We start from the raw sequence: 15,073 nt of genomic DNA on the forward strand, positions 1-15,073 counted from the left end.
CAAGGTATGTGTCTTCAGTTGCCTGCACCGAGTGCAGCGAATCACTATGGCTGTACATCGGCAATGGCCACGCCGAGCTCACTATCTCCCTGGCCGTAGTAGAGATACCACTTGCCCTTGAACTGCACAAGGCCTTCGGCAAAGACCACCTGGTCAACCTGCCCTTCCTGCTCGTTGCCTGCTTCCGGCACTAGCAAAGGGTGTTCCAGTCTAGCCACAGGCCCATTCCTCAATGCTGGTTGGTACTGCCCTTCCTGCACGGTCAAGTTGGGCAAGAAGCTCAGCGTCGGATCGATCAACATCTGTCCCACCGAGTACTGGTTCTGCGGGTAACCAACACGCCCTGTGGTCATGCCGTTGTATACGAGCAACCACTTGCCGTCTCGCGTCTTGATCGGTGCCGGCCCAGGTTCAATCAACCGGTTCTCCCAGGGATTCATGGGGGCGGCGAAGTATGCGTCCGGCGGCTGAGCAGTCCAGTTCCGCAGGTCTGGCGATGTGGCGTGGTAGAAGAACGAATCTCCAAAATACATGTGATACAGACCGTCGGCGGTGGGCTCGCTGACGATGGCGCCGGATTTGCTGTGGTTGAGCCGCGGGCTGGGCACGTCAATGTCCGAGTAAGCGACATCCTGCCACCCCGGAAACAAGGGTGGCTGTTTCGTCCAGTTCAGCAGATCGGTAGAGCTGGCAATGCAGAGTTGGGCGGACGAGTTGTCAAAGGCTGTGTAGGTCATGTAAAAGGTATTGTTGATGCGCACCAGCCGCGGATCCTCGGTCCCACCGATCGCTTCCCACGCCTCGGTCGCGTAGAGGATGGGCTGGGACAGACGCGTGAAGCTCACGCCATCCGTCGACCATGCAAGGCCAATAGACGACGTCTTGGACTCATTCTGCGCGCGATATAGCAGGAAAATGGTCTCGTTGAGCACAATGGCCGTCGGGTTGTACAGGTAGGCCGACTCCCAATCGTTGGCCGGGTTCGGCGTCAGGATGGGGTTGCCGGAGTACTTGTTGAAGGGCAGGATGGGGAAGATTGGTGCGGTGTAGTTGGCGTCGCCCTCGACGGTCGCTTCGGTGATGTTGAAGGGCAGCTCTGTAGCCGAGGTGGCGTTGCCTTGTTGCGCCCAGGCTGTGAATGGCAGGCTACTTAATAGGAGCAGTGCTCGATACATTATTGGAAAGTTGGCGAGGTTTGTGTGTTTTACCCCAGATATTCCCCACGTGGACACTGGAGCAATATGTACATGTACCTCACACCCTGAAAGCTTACCTCTACTGGCTCGTGGTGGGGAGCATCGTCAGTGGCGTCTCATTGCCAAGACCATCTACTGAGGGGGTGGTACCTGGCGGACTGAAAACGCGGAGATGTCGGGCAGCGAATCTCTGCTGTATGCGAATTCATCACTTCATTCTTCTACCTCGTGACCAATGCTACGCCGCCCTCATCGTCTGTGTCGTCGCCATCGCTGATACTCATCTTCTCTGTGAGCAATTCTGAAATACCTGTCTCAGCTTTCTTGGGATTTTTCCTGCCCTTGGCTTTGGGTACTGCGAATGTCAGCGACGCAGTGTTAGCTTTCCACGGGCAACAGATCTCACCTGTATCTGGAGGTTTACCAAGGCTGACAGCATCGAGAATAGCAGGATCCAAGCCTCTGGGCAGACTCTCCCATGTGATCGAGTCGAATTGCCGCATGCGTTTTGAGGGCCCTGTTTGTTGCCTCAGTTGTTCGATGGCCGTGGTACGAATTGATTTGACCATCCTATTCAGCATTGCCCTCTCATGGATCGCGCTCTCCGAATTTTGCTCCTGGGCATCCGAAGCACTCATCGGTGGCACCCAGTTGAGATAGATCTTCTGGTGGGAAGCCGGTTGGGCAAGGTCTCCGGGGTGCTCGCGAAAGTACAAGCTACAACAGTAGCATGCTGGCTTGCTCGCGCCAATGTAACGATCGCTGTCGTAGAACTGGAGTATCTCACGGTTGCGGTAATAATGCTCCAGGAGAATGAGCTCGGCATGGATCTGTGGCTTCTGACCTTTTTCTGAATATTCCTTTCGGATAGTCTGCTCTAGGTCCATGGCTTGGTTCAACAGCTCGAGGCGACCTTGGACCTCCTTCGTCAGCTCTCCGTCGTTGCTGGCCAGGCGGTTCGCGATCCCAGAAAGCGTCAGTTGATTCCTTGCTCTTGGAATGGGCGCGGGAGAGGTAGGTCCAGTGACAATTTCGATCTCGAAGTCTTTGAACAGAATTGGGAGGCGTCTGGCCGCAACCAACAGCACTTTTACGACCTGGACGTGGCTGCCTATCCGGCCAACAAAATGTCGTAGCTCGGCAAACGGATTGCGACCATGTCCGTAATCTTCACTCCTAATTGCTTGTGCGGTAATGATGCTCATATCCTGCGATTTGACCATGGCGAAACATCTTCGGCAAAGGTCAACATACGACTCGGCTGACTCTTCGAGGACTTGCGCAATCTTTTGCAGCCCTGGGGTTATCTACAGTTAGCCGCCAGTTCCAGATCAGAGGGAGGTGTCAGGTTTTACGTTGACGAATCTCGGTTCCTGCTGCCAATTCGAAGCAGATCTTCAATCTTATCTGAAGCATTCTTTTGTAAGCTTTGATCCTTTTCTCGCTAAATTGAATACATTCGGCAAGCAAACTTTGACTCCTATCCCTATCATGTTCGTCGACATTCTCCAGTTGGTTGAGCACGGATTTGAGAAAAGCCAACACCTCGCCGGGATCGGAGGGCTTTTTGTTACGGGCCAGATGATACGTGAGAGGCGGAGATGACACAAATATTGCCGTCATTGTGTCACCGCCCTTCTCACTGTCGCAGATGTATGCCAATGAATCTAGTAACCGTCTGCGGAGATCGGCTGTTGATTCATTGTCGGGAGGCGAAAGGTTGTCCCTTGGACGCGGCATTCTCTCACCTTGGACCCTATTAAGGACACCAAGAAGGACCAATGGCTCGTAGAAGCGGTGGAGTGTTTTGTTTCTCGGGTTGGAGGGAGGCTTTTGGGTCCTCATTGTTTCGAGCCAAAGAGAAGTGCCAACCTCCGCTGGCCTTGTTCATGAACTTCGACGAAATATGGGTGAGCATATGACTGTCCTAGACCAAAACAAAGAGGAAAAGGTCAAGGATCATGACTATTTGTTGAATAACACCAGCTCCATGTCCCATCAAGCTGAGATATCTGAGCAGCCGATAGCATTGTAGCCACCTCAGCGGCTTCTTGATCCCGATGTGCAGCCAGGGGCTGGAGAGAGCCGAGTTCGAAATGGGGAGGCCAATCGACTCGGGAAGTTGTCTTCTTGAGATTGTCATTCGATGCTGAATCATTGAGTCCAAGGCTTGCGTTCAAGAGAGGAGTTGGACCACGTTCATGCTGATTCGTCGTCGTTCGAAAGTCCGCCTTTGACTGCATGGCTCGGCAGGTCGGGACTCACGTCAGAGCATCCGTGCCATGTTGTCGCGCTTGGTTGGTGCAATTATTTGCGGTTATCATTGGCTTAAGAACGATAATTGGCCAGTGCAGTTGGTCCTGCGATGCAACCTCCTTGGTCATGAGTCTGTGCTGCAGACTAATCTGCCGTGTGTCAATTTAGCTCGACATTGAGTTTTTCTGAACTCCAGGGCGTTGCTACACCTCGATGAGGGATGTCTCTGGTGCCTTTCGTTTATATCTAGCATGGTTCACCATCGGTTCTATGCTAGGCTCCAACATCTTAGGGTTGTGTTCCGATGGGGGACTTCGTGTACCCGGCCGAAGGGTGTTTCACCGCGCCTGATAAGGTAATCGAATGTTTCGGTACCGGCTGCCTGTACTCACAGAAACGTAGGAAGCCGAGGAGATCAATTCCTTCCTCGCGTGGATCCACAATCGAAGCAGTCACGACGAAGCATTCGCAAGAATTCTCAACTACCACATCAAAAGAAAAGGTGAAAACGACGAAAACCGAATGGCGAAGTTTTTCGCCCTCAGGGGTCCTGACGAAATCACCTCTACCTTGCTGCACGCCGAATTAGACAACTGGCTTCAAGATCCATATACATTCTGGGTCCGACCTGGGAGGAGATCTCACATGTCTAAGGTTCCTCTTATCGAGATCGTGAAAAGCTTTATCCAAACCGAGCGAGACGATGCCTAGTCTCGTATCGTACGAAGACTCCTTTGTCTTCTTTTGGTAGAGCGACCAATGCAACCTGACAGTCTCCAAATTACTCAACTAGCAAGCAGAGATGTTGGCCTAGATTACAAGCACGTGCTGATGACTTTCAATCAAATGAAAGATGCGGGTTCTCGGTACAGAAACCTGGAGAAAGCTCTGGGGGAAGGAGTGATATTCGTGTTGGGTCAGGATCTCCCTGAGACCCAGTAGGTTCCTACCGAAAGTGATCTCCGGATCTTCGTTCTCATCAGTTAACAGTTGGACGAAGCTTTTACCAAAAAGCGGCAACAAATTCGACGGAGTGGTTGCTCATCTCCGCAGCGTCTACTCACCTGTCACACGACAGCGATTGCCTGAGTTGCGTCGAGCTGTAATCCAGCAGAAGCTAGCTGAGCTAGAATCTCTGAGAGCGCAGCAAGATGTGTTCGACTGCGGGAGTCCAGCAAATTCTCAAAACTGGCAGTCCGACGTCTCTGTGGCCTCTTCCCACCATCAGAGCCGCTCTGGTGTAGTCTATGTAGATTTCCCGACGGTGTAACAAAGGTCGACACCTGGAGTGGAAGCATTCAGGCTTGGTGTCCCGGCGACCACCAACAACGATTGCTGTGAGAAAATGACAAGCTGTATGGAACTTAGCAGGAATATGTATGACATGGTATTGCTGTTTCTCAAGAAAATGTTCGGCATACCGTCTAAATTGATACATCGCGCTTTCAGAACATACTTCCTACGACCTTCTGGAAGATAGATTCGCCCTGTCTCAATTTCCTCTGGCGGTCGAGGTAGATTTGTCTTTTGCGTTTTACTGACTCCGGCTCAGCCGCCACACTCATTACCTCACCGTCGGTCATGCCGATAATGTCGAGAGGAGAAAAGACTTTGTCAAGTCCGCGTACCAGATGCCTCTCTACCACCTGTGCAACGACATTCGCCACAAACGTTTGTTGTTGCGCCTAGTGCAAGATTAGCATTCTGACAGCCTTAAGAAATCGTACCCACAGCGTAAATAGAGAGCAGGCTGTCCAGGACATCATCACAGCTGTATTGCTCCAAATCATGCTCAACTTTATCGCCGTAGTTACGAACCGCTGCTGCAACGTCAACTTTGGCAGATGTGTGATCGGACTGACACGCATCCAGCCGCTTACGTGTGGTAGCAGCCTCCACAGATGCTGCCAGGTCAACCTCGGTTCTTTCCCTTCGCGCCTCCTGTAGTCGTTTTGCGTACGCAGGGTCGTGAATAATGGGAAAGTCTTGTTTATCAACAAGGAGCCGGTCCAGCTCTTCGTGCGCTCTCTGCTCTCGGTCCTTCAACACTTCGGACACCTTGGTCACGGACAGACGAGTGTACACATCTCGGGCGCACTTCTCCCGTAGCAGGGTGTCAAAGAACATCTGACAGGCAGCAGACACCACCCATAAATGCTGCTGAGCCACGTCTTTCCATTTGGAAGACTGCTCCCAGAACAGCTCGCCGATGACAAGGGGATTGTAGTTGCCCATGGGCTCTCGACCTCGCGACCGAAGAAGGACGCGGTTGACCCAAGCTCGACCCTCCGCCAGGGAGAGTACAACCGGAGAGCTGGGCATGTCGTTGTTAGACTGGGAGACGTCTGTCTTGCCCACGAACCTGCCATTTCCGATTTCGTATTTTGCTCCTTCCGTGCGCAGCCTTGTCGCAAATTGGTTGTTGGCGAGTTGAATCACGGCACGAAGCCGACGGAGACACGACGAGGAATCGACTTCGAAATCGACTTCGAAATCATCTTCACCCACCACGACGAAAAAGTCGCCCTCATAGTGGCCGCGGATAGCGTCGCTCGTAATGCCCATGCAAGTCAAACTGAGGTCAGTAAGGTAATGTCTGCACTCTTGAGATGTTACTCGCTGCGAGCCAAGGCTGTCAAGTTGCGAAATCGTCTCCGATAGGGCAACTTGAAGATCTTTACGCAGGCTGGGCAGCTCGCGCTTCACATGATCAAAGAGGAGACGGCTGAGTCGCGATCGAAGCGCGTCGACTCCACGAGAGTCGGCCGGAAGTTCTTTGAAGTTTGAGCTCCGAAAGTAGGAGTCTTCGGAAGCGTGCCGCTCGCGAAGTGAGTAATGAGACTCCTCAAATTTTCGATTCTTGACCACATGCCAGCCAAGTTTGAAGAAGATGTCCTCATTCCGAGCAAGACTTAAAAAGGCTGCTTCGCTGCCAGATCCAGGAGGAAGCTGATCTGGCTTCGTGATGATGCCGAGAGTCCGCTCTCCCTCGGGATCGACTTCTCGCACCCTGGTAAGGATGCCCTGATTTGCGTAGTCGTTAGCACCGGAAACGACAGCCAAGCAAATCGTTCGGGGTTGCTCGATATAGGAGTCGGTGATCTTTCTGACCATATCGAGATCGTGTTTGGTTACGCCCTTGGTATCGGTCTGGATTAGGCCAGGGACATCAACTAGTGTCAGATGAGGTCGGTGAGGTCCTTCAATCTCGATACTCAGGACATCCTGAGCGAACGCTCGCTTCGAATCCGTCGGTGTATTCAGTCCCATCGTCAGCTTTGCCGCTTCTGTGACCGCAGGTAGCTCAGCGAGGTCCTGAATCATTTCCGAAAAGGAGGAGATTGCTGTCTGCTCCGCGGATGGTCGCGCAGAGTCGGGAATGATACGCAAACGAACCGTTTCGAGCGGCCCACGACGAAGAGTAATCTCGGTCGCGAACCGTGTGCACAGGTTGTCGCTGCGAGGGAAAGGGATTCCCGTTAATGCCTCGAGCACGGAACTCTTGCCGGATGATTGATCGCCGCACACAACAAGCTGTGGAAGAGAAAGGACGGCATCCAAACCACACATTCGGATTTGGCCAATGGTGTCGAGGACGTGACGTTGTTCGTCGGACTGTAATTCCTCCAGAGAGGCAGTCGACGGTCCAGTGCTTGTCATGTGTCTGTTACAGTCCATTTCCTCTGACGCTAGCAGCCTCATGTGCAGTCACACAAATCCAAGGAGATCTTGTGAAGCCGTCGATGCAATACTAGTATGGATGGTGGGACTCAATGGGCGTACATGTCAATAATCGTCCGCTGACCTGGAATGGCGTGCTGTGTCTCAGCATTCGAGTGCGAGGATCTCGCAAGGGTTTATGAAGCATGGGTTAGGATATTCGGCAGCAAGTTCAGATGTTAGTGAAGCGACCCTTCACGCATACGAGTCACCTGGATCCATCTTCTGGTGGTTGCATTGTCAAGCTCCGGCGTGCAGGGTCTACAGGCCCGGCATCATTTAGTATGGCCTTCGAGATGAGCAGATCAGTGGGATTGCAACTACAGCATTCCGAAGGCTGGGATTGGACTGTCTTGTCTGCATCATGCGCAGTGGGTGATGTTTGATGTAGACGTGCTAACATGCTGTCGGTTGTTCTGACCTCGCAGGATGCTAAGCGGCCGCTAACTTGCGGTACGGCATTTTAGAACAAAATCGGAAAGTTTAGTGAAGAGTTGGTCCAATAGGGAAGTCCCCAACCTCCAAGTACTAGGTGTGGGAAAGGGAAGTGCGACATCAGATCACCAGGCTGTGGTTCATGGTTGGGAGAGATCACGGACAAGAAGCCCGCAGGGGGTTGGCTCCTGTACCTATCAGACGTACCGTTCCAAAGTTCATGCGAACGTACGTGGTCACCATCGGTACGAGCTGGAGGGCGTGCGTCGGGATACGTGGCTCCAGTCGGTGCCAGTGGCCGAGCTTAGCCAGTCTGCATTGTGCCAGCCTTGCGGACCAAACTGCGTCTCGGCTCTGGTTCGCTGTGCCAGGATATGAGTCGGTCCCCTCGAACAAGTTCATCTGGCGAGGCATACCAACCGGGACCTGCGATACAAAAATAGAACGGCCGATGGCCACTACACATCAGCTCAAGTACCCAGACCATGGGAGAGAATACTGATCATCTAGCTGCAAGCATAGCATTATTAAGGAGCCAAGGTGCTGTGCCTGGAACACCTGGCGTTAACACGGTCGATCAACATGACTCATGGGATGAGCCAGAAAATGGCAGAGTGCTTTCTCTCAAGCACGAGATTATTGTAGCTCAACAGCTAGCATTCGTTGTCGCGTACTCAGACGATCCCCTGCACGTTCTAGCGGTATGCGTCGAAGAATTTCGGTCAAGCTGCGGACTCTTTATTCAATTAGCAGCCAACTCGGGCAGGCATCATGTTCTTCTCGAAAGTTTACGTGGAATAGTTGAAGTCCTTCAAGCTGAAGCCAGGGCCGGTCCTTGAGAACTGACGGCAACAGGGCACCAAAGCATCAGCAACTATGCATTACTTCGTGCCACTCTTGCGTTGAATCGCATGCGCATTTTGTCCCGTATCAGATCGCAGCACTCATCATCCTCCCGAGCGCGCAAAAAGACTCCCTTGACGCGCAGACTAAGGACGTTTGAATCGCTACTTCCCGCAGATCCAACAACTTTGGAGGGCTTTCATCGCAGACTTGGTGCCATAATAGAACTCCTGGTTCGAATAGAGGAGACTGAAACCACGAAAGCACGGGCTGGAGGCGCTGATACTGCGTTACTTGCCCTGATACACAGCATTGAAGCCTTGCTCGCGGATTACGAATCAGATTTCGGCCAGGTGCCATACACAGCTGGCCTGTGGAACGATCTGGCACGGTAACAGGCGAGGTTCTTGCAACGCTCGCTTTGATACCGGCAGGCATGGTACAGTACAGCCTTCTTCGGGCTTGTCGACTCGCATCTGATAAGAAAGCGCCTTAGAAACGGCGCCGGCCCCCCCTCCCCCTCCATAGTTTGTCTGTAGTTGCAGACACTATGACAATCGCACATCTTTCCAAGCACGACCTTCTCGACGACCTTCTCGACGACTTGAGTTCGACGCCTCCCTAATATTTGGGCGCCTTCTTGTCCGTGGTGCCCTAGAACGGCTGTGGGTAGATTATCGGCCGACGCGATGCCTCAGCCCTGCTACAACCAGTGGCAGCGGGAAACAGACCACCAGAACAATGTGTTCATGGTTGACCAAGGCGGTGACCCAGCACCCGCAGACTCAGCGTCTGAACTTGCAGTTTCATATTTCGGATACAAGTAGACGGGCTTGATAGTGTAGTCTAGCGCGACGGCGAGACACATTGCCCAATTTCACGCTCGGGAGCGGGACCTGGCCGATACGCTGCACCGGCCAGCCTTGGCCTCATCTAGCTAGTTGTACGGGCAAAGCTCGTGTCATCAAGGGAGCACACGTCTGTATCACCAGCTATAGCTCTCATTGTAGAAGTCGACATCTCCGACGCCGCCGACGTGCTCGCCTAGTGCTTCAACGACCGCCGTCCGTACCGCGTCTGCCAGGCTCGGCGGCCCGCAGCTCACGATGGCGATGCGGGGCTCGCGGCGGCGACGCGACGGGTGGCGCGACTTGTCTTCATCCTCTGAGGCGGTGTCGGAGAGGGAGGCGTTGGTGGAGAAGGTCCAGCGGCAGGCCGAGAGGATGATGCTCGGGATCGGGGGGTGGCCTATGGAGTGAATGGTGACATGCGCGTTGTTGTGCAGGATAGAAGTCGACTTCGGTGGGGAGGGCAGGTTGGGTAGGGGCGGGGACGTCTCGCGAGTGGGCGGCGGGCTCGATGCCGGCGAAAGTAGTGGTGAGTGCTCCGAGGTGTCTTCATGCGTCGGTCCCGCAATAGTCCGGGAATATGCTGCACCGAAGCTATCCGGACTCACGGCGCCGTCCGCTCGTGTGACGTAGACGTCCAGCTCCAGGTGAAACGGCGCACTAGCTGCCATGTCGACCATGACTTCTTCCAGCCGGGGCTTGATTTCGTGCTCGTAGACGTGCTCGAACAAAGCTCGATGCCGCACCGCCCAAACGATGCGAAAGTGGCTGGCTCTGTATAATCGTCCCTTGTCCGCGATAGTCGCGCACAGATCTGTCAGGTACGCCAGTGCGACCGCGATGCCCGTTCCGCCAACCACGAACGTTAGGGAATCGTGGCTCCGTAGGTCGTGGCGGGGGCCGTACGGCCCTTCGAGCAGGACGCGCGCTTTGCAGAATCCACCACCGCTATTCCCACTACCAGCCTTGTTGATTCGCGCCATGTCGGCCAGACGTTGCGTGAAGCCATCGTAAGGGCGGATCAGGAAGTTGAGAGATGGTTTGGCACCGCCGAGGGATGCGACGTTCCAGGAGCTTAGGGTGAAAGGGTGGCTTTCATAGAAGCTCTTGTCGTGCAGGAGGTAGAGGAAGTAGTACTCGCCAGGTCTTGGTTGACGGTTGACGGCGCAGGGCACAGCAAGCGTCACAACGTTGGTGGTTTGGTTCCAGGATATGGTTGAGTGGCGGATGGGGAAGTTGAGGTAAGCCAAACGGGCGATCCGGGCGGCGCGGTCGAGCAGCCAGACGGCTAGACAGGGATATAGGTACCAGTCGTAGGCGCCGTGGAAGATTTCGATGTGATAGTACATGCCCAGCAGGGTCAGGATGCCGAGAGAGATGTGCAGAGTGAGGAAGAGCTCATAGTGGTGGGTGCGCATCGGGTAGAGGGACAGCGCGCATAAGAGGCACATGACGAGGGTAGCGAGCGCGCCCATGCTCCAGTACCGCAGCGTCCATTCCTGCCAGTAGGTCTGCCAGGACTGGCCGAGGATGACGCAGAGGGTGTAAGCGAGGCTGTGAACCACGGCTTCGAGCGTGGAGATACGCGCGACCCAGCGGTGGAATTGCATGGCGGTGTCGAAACTCCAGCCCGTGACCTGAAGGACCAGGTTGTTGCGGGTGGCGAAGAGCCAGATTATGGGGAGATTGGCGGTGGCGAGGATTCCGGTGCGGTCGCCGATGTAGCGCGTCCATTGCACAATCGGTGTCCAGTATAAATTGCCGGTGAAGACTTCGTAGGTGGTGCAGCTGAGGATGAGGTTGATGGCAGCGAACATGAGCAGGGCCAGCGACTGCATGCGTGGAGGAACGGTGCACCAGCCGATGGGATCTGCGCAGTGGTGCGATAGGGTTGCCGGAATCGTCAGATAGCGCTGGAGAAGGCGCTTCAGCGCCAGCCAGGTAGCGGATTTGGGACTGTTTTCTATAGCATCGCTTGCAAAACGCGGATGGCTCGCAGTCAGCCACCGGTTGGCAAGTCCAATAACGACGACAACTGCCCAGAAGTAGAACATGGCATTGCCGTAGGCGTGTCTGGTGGTGACAGAGTTGTTCCAGGCATCCTTGGTCCTGTATGCGAGATGGAAAAGGGGGCTGGTGGGGAGCGCGGGTTCATCAAGCTTGAGGCCAACGTCGAATTCATCGACGCCAAGCTGGCGGAAGTGGGCGACGTCCTCATCTGTGACATTGCCGATGGTCGAAAATGGTGGCAGTGTGATGTTGGCATACAGCTCGCAGTCCTGATTAAGCTCAGGCCATCCGGCGGCGATCTCGCCCGGTCGGCAGTACGATCTCATACACACATAGACGGAAGTGATGCGTAGCTTGCTTCCGCATTGTGCCGGGTAATATCCTAGGCTTGCGTTGACATCTGGGAAGACGACATGACTGAGGGCGAGCTCACACGCTCCCACACAGCTTTTAATGTGAGCGGCCACAAGCGGGGGCAATAGGAGGAAGGGTAGGCTCTGTTGTACAAGCCATGCTCTCATACTGCTTTGCCATAGATATGCAGTTGTGTATTAGTGGCCGGTCCTTGGATGCGTGCGCCGTTGAAGACCTAGTCTCGGTAAATATACAAGAGGCATAAAAGCACCACAAAGACTGAGAAGGATGTCTACTGCCTGACCGGCCCACTCCGAAGAGCGGGCCGCCACGACGTGTGGCATTCTCTTTTCCAGCTCTCCGCTTGTCGCGCGCGCTGGAGGATGGCAGTGGGGAGCAGGGAGGAGACAGAATGGCGTGGAGCTGGGCATCGATTGGGCGGGAGAAGGCGCCTAGACCGATTGATAAGATAATCGCTTCCGGGCCTAACGCAGCCCCTGTTCACTCATTACTTTTAGCCTGGCTGGGTGGTCTCTTCCCGGTCATTGTCCCGGCCGACATCGCCATGCACATTTCTTACGCTCTTCTGCTCGCACAAGCCGCACAATTAGACCATACACGAATCTCAGACTTTCCCATCATAGCACCACGCCTGACCAGTCGCCGGGCGTGTTGTCTGCTCTTCTGACGACAAACCATCCTTAGCCCTGTGACGTTGCCCAGTCGTAGTATCGCAGCCTCGACGCACAGGATCTCAAGCCACCAATTCGATCTCTGCCTTCCGTCTAAATGCCTCATAGTAATCGCCGCCCTTCCACCCGTACCGTTCCTTGCGCACGTGAAACCCATGATCCCGCAGCTTCTTGATCCGCTCCGCACGCCTCTCCTCCGACTCCTCCACGCGGTTCCGCAGAGGTAACTTCTTCCGTCCACGCAGCGACTCTGAGCGAGCCAGCAGTTGCGACCGTGAAGCCGATAGAGTAGTCGAGTCCTGAAGACGCCGACCGGCACCACCATGCCACCCGTTGGCTCCTGTGGGTTTGCCGGGAGTGGACAGCAACCACATGCTGGCGAGCCGATTTGTGGGAAGGCCATCTGGGGCGTCGCGCAGTGCTGCAAGACGCTTCTCTTCTTCGTGCTGGCGCTGAAGAGTCTCAGCCGCCACAAGGAGCTCGCCAACGTGTTCCGAGACGGTGAGGAGACAGGTGCGAAATGCTGCAAGCTGCGCGTTGTAGTTGGCTAGGGAGCGAGAAGTAAGGTATGCTGCCAGGTGGTCTTCTGCCACGGCTGTGTCAAAGGCGTGGTGAATCATCTTGAAGCGAGGCGTGATGGGCGTGTGCAACGTCGTCTGCGTCAGGGTAGAGGGTGGCGGAGTCGCGGTCGTGTATGAAGAGGGGGTGTCGGGCCCAGGTATCGTCCCCTCGTATTTGGAGATGAGTGTCTGAACTGCCGTCTTGCGTGCGGGTAAGAGGTTCAGTTGGCTATGGGAGGAGAATGGCATCCGAGGTAACGGTCGAGGACTTCTACTGGTGGCCGCAGGGTCGTCAGATTGGATCTTTGCCACCTTCTTGTACTTGCTGAAGAGAGGTGGCGGCATCAGGTCTTCACACAGCATGTGGTTGGATGACAGGCTTGCACTCAGACGAAACACTTGCGCTTTGCCTGCTGCAGGCTTGCTCAAGCTATCAATGGCGGCAATGACTGGGGTTGCGAGAGCCAAGGGCGTCGGAGCCTTGCTGGGAGTACCTACGGCGTCATCAGATTCCTCATCACTGCTGTTCACCTCATGAGCGGCGAGATTGAGACTGCGCGAAGATCGCGGTAGCCACCCCATTTGCTTTTGGTTATCTGTATCTTCATCGTCACTCGAGTCGGAGTCCGCATACACGACTTGCACCACGGGCGTGCTGCGTGGCAGCATGTTGGCCGATCTGTTGGCTTTGGGTGTTTCGCTGCCGGTATCAGACAGGTCTGAGTCTTGCTCGACGCGGTCTCGTCGCGGTGAGTACTTGCTGAAGTCGGGAATAGCGAACATCCGCGAGAAGGAAGGACCGGAGGCGTCAGAAGCGAGACTCTCGATGGAGACTGCTCTTGTGCGCTGAGAGACTTGCATGCGAGGTATGTCTGAAGATGTGTCTCCTCCCAGTCCTGTGAGTGATAGAGTCTCCTCGTGCTTTGTCACACCAGCTTCATCCATCGAACGGTCGGGGAAAGGAGAAGTTGCTTCATCTTCAGACACATCAGAAGCATCGAGAGGTGAGTTCGGCTTTGAAGAGTTGCTACCATAACCTGACTCATCATTGGGATCGATCTGTGAAATAGGGGAGCCGGCCTGATCATCTCCATAAGAGCCATTCTCGCCACCAGCGAACGGTTGTGGCAGCACCTCTAGCGCGACATCGAATCTCTCTTTGGCTGACTCAAAAAATCTCAACTTGTTCTGCGAGTATTTGTGTGCCGCAAGGCCCATGCTCTCATAGCTGATCGCCTGGTGAAAGACGAGGAACATGCGATGTACAGGGTGAAGTTCGAGAGGCGTGTTTGTGAAGAAAGAGGGTGTGACCGGCGTTGACGGTGGGGTTTGAACGAGCTCATCGCAGGCGGCAATACAGTTCTTGTATCGCTTCTCGAGGTACAGCTTGCGGATGCGGATCAGCTCTTGTGGCGGGATGAGTCGTGCGCTGCCGCCACGCGCGTGAGCAACGTGGGCTGGGTTCGTTGACATGGCGCTTGCTGCTGCTCGGATAGAAGATAGCTCGGTCTGCAAGTCCCTCATGCGGGGGCGCAAGCAAAGATGGTGGGTTCGAGAGAGTCAGAAGCTCTCATAGCGTCACCCGGCCGCCGCGAGGCAAATGAGACGAACGTACAGGTATTGACAAATCAGCGCTCAGCATTCCAAATCGTCACCCATGCATGAAAGTACTCAACTCCTCCAGCCTCAGTCATATTATGTCTGCAATCTCAGAAGCAATGCGATGCAGTTGACTAGTGGTTGAGGTGACTCAATACATTATCATTTTTAGAAAATGAGTTCGACAAAGCACCAAGCCGGTCGTGACCTAACTCACAGCCAACCTTCCATGCCAAGACAAGGCAACTAGGCGTCCATTCACTGCATTATGGACGGTTCAAATTGACGTAGAGCTACATTATTGTGCGCACCACTTCTCAAGCTTGTTAGGCTGCACACTCAAAAGACAAAGCCTGGTGCACTTCTATATAGCAGTACTAGTATCACAGGCCACACCGATACCAGGACTAGGCAATAAGGCACCACAATGGACGCAGTAGCAGCAGAGGATTCACGAGCCCAGATCCTCAGCAGCCCATGACATGCTTCGCCTAGACAGAGCTCCACGAGTACTAATACATCAATTCAAACCCGTGTCTCTAAGATGCCGGCCCCTCGTG

The 15,073-nt window shown here is 54.4% G+C and overlaps 6 protein-coding genes across 6 annotated transcripts; 1 reads left to right on the forward strand and 5 right to left on the reverse strand.

Moving 5' to 3' along the window:
• Nucleotides 1–44: 44 nt before the first annotated feature.
• On the reverse strand, nt 45–1,175 carry HMPREF1541_07973 (uncharacterized protein; the record flags this gene model as incomplete). The annotated part of the gene is made up of 1 exon (XM_008722295.1): nt 45–1,175. The coding sequence occupies one exon, from the start codon at nt 1,173–1,175 to the stop codon at nt 45–47; it is 1,131 nt and encodes a 376-aa protein (XP_008720517.1).
• Nucleotides 1,176–1,417: 242 nt separating this feature from the next.
• Nucleotides 1,418–2,936, reverse strand: HMPREF1541_07974 (uncharacterized protein; the record flags this gene model as incomplete). The annotated part of the gene is made up of 3 exons (XM_008722296.1): nt 1,418–1,551; nt 1,603–2,493; nt 2,552–2,936. 3 exons carry the CDS (start codon nt 2,934–2,936, stop codon nt 1,418–1,420), a joined length of 1,410 nt encoding a protein of 469 aa, XP_008720518.1.
• Nucleotides 2,937–3,756: 820 nt separating this feature from the next.
• On the forward strand, nt 3,757–4,163 carry HMPREF1541_07975 (uncharacterized protein; the record flags this gene model as incomplete). The annotated part of the gene is made up of 2 exons (XM_008722297.1): nt 3,757–3,807; nt 3,855–4,163. 2 exons carry the CDS (start codon nt 3,757–3,759, stop codon nt 4,161–4,163), a joined length of 360 nt encoding a protein of 119 aa, XP_008720519.1.
• Nucleotides 4,164–4,897: 734 nt separating this feature from the next.
• Nucleotides 4,898–7,112, reverse strand: HMPREF1541_07976 (uncharacterized protein; the record flags this gene model as incomplete). Its single annotated transcript, XM_008722298.1, has 2 exons — nt 4,898–5,137; nt 5,184–7,112. The coding sequence occupies 2 exons, from the start codon at nt 7,110–7,112 to the stop codon at nt 4,898–4,900; spliced, it is 2,169 nt and encodes a 722-aa protein (XP_008720520.1).
• Nucleotides 7,113–9,435: 2,323 nt separating this feature from the next.
• On the reverse strand, nt 9,436–11,829 carry HMPREF1541_07977 (uncharacterized protein; the record flags this gene model as incomplete). The annotated part of the gene is made up of 1 exon (XM_008722299.1): nt 9,436–11,829. One exon carries the CDS (start codon nt 11,827–11,829, stop codon nt 9,436–9,438), a length of 2,394 nt encoding a protein of 797 aa, XP_008720521.1.
• Nucleotides 11,830–12,416: 587 nt separating this feature from the next.
• Nucleotides 12,417–14,387, reverse strand: HMPREF1541_07978 (uncharacterized protein; the record flags this gene model as incomplete). The annotated part of the gene is made up of 1 exon (XM_008722300.1): nt 12,417–14,387. The coding sequence occupies one exon, from the start codon at nt 14,385–14,387 to the stop codon at nt 12,417–12,419; it is 1,971 nt and encodes a 656-aa protein (XP_008720522.1).
• Between the last annotated feature and the right edge of the window lie 686 nt (nt 14,388–15,073).

Source organism: Cyphellophora europaea (assembly GCF_000365145.1).
Source record: "Cyphellophora europaea CBS 101466 unplaced genomic scaffold supercont1.8, whole genome shotgun sequence".
Taxonomy (NCBI): domain Eukaryota; kingdom Fungi; phylum Ascomycota; class Eurotiomycetes; order Chaetothyriales; family Cyphellophoraceae; genus Cyphellophora; species Cyphellophora europaea.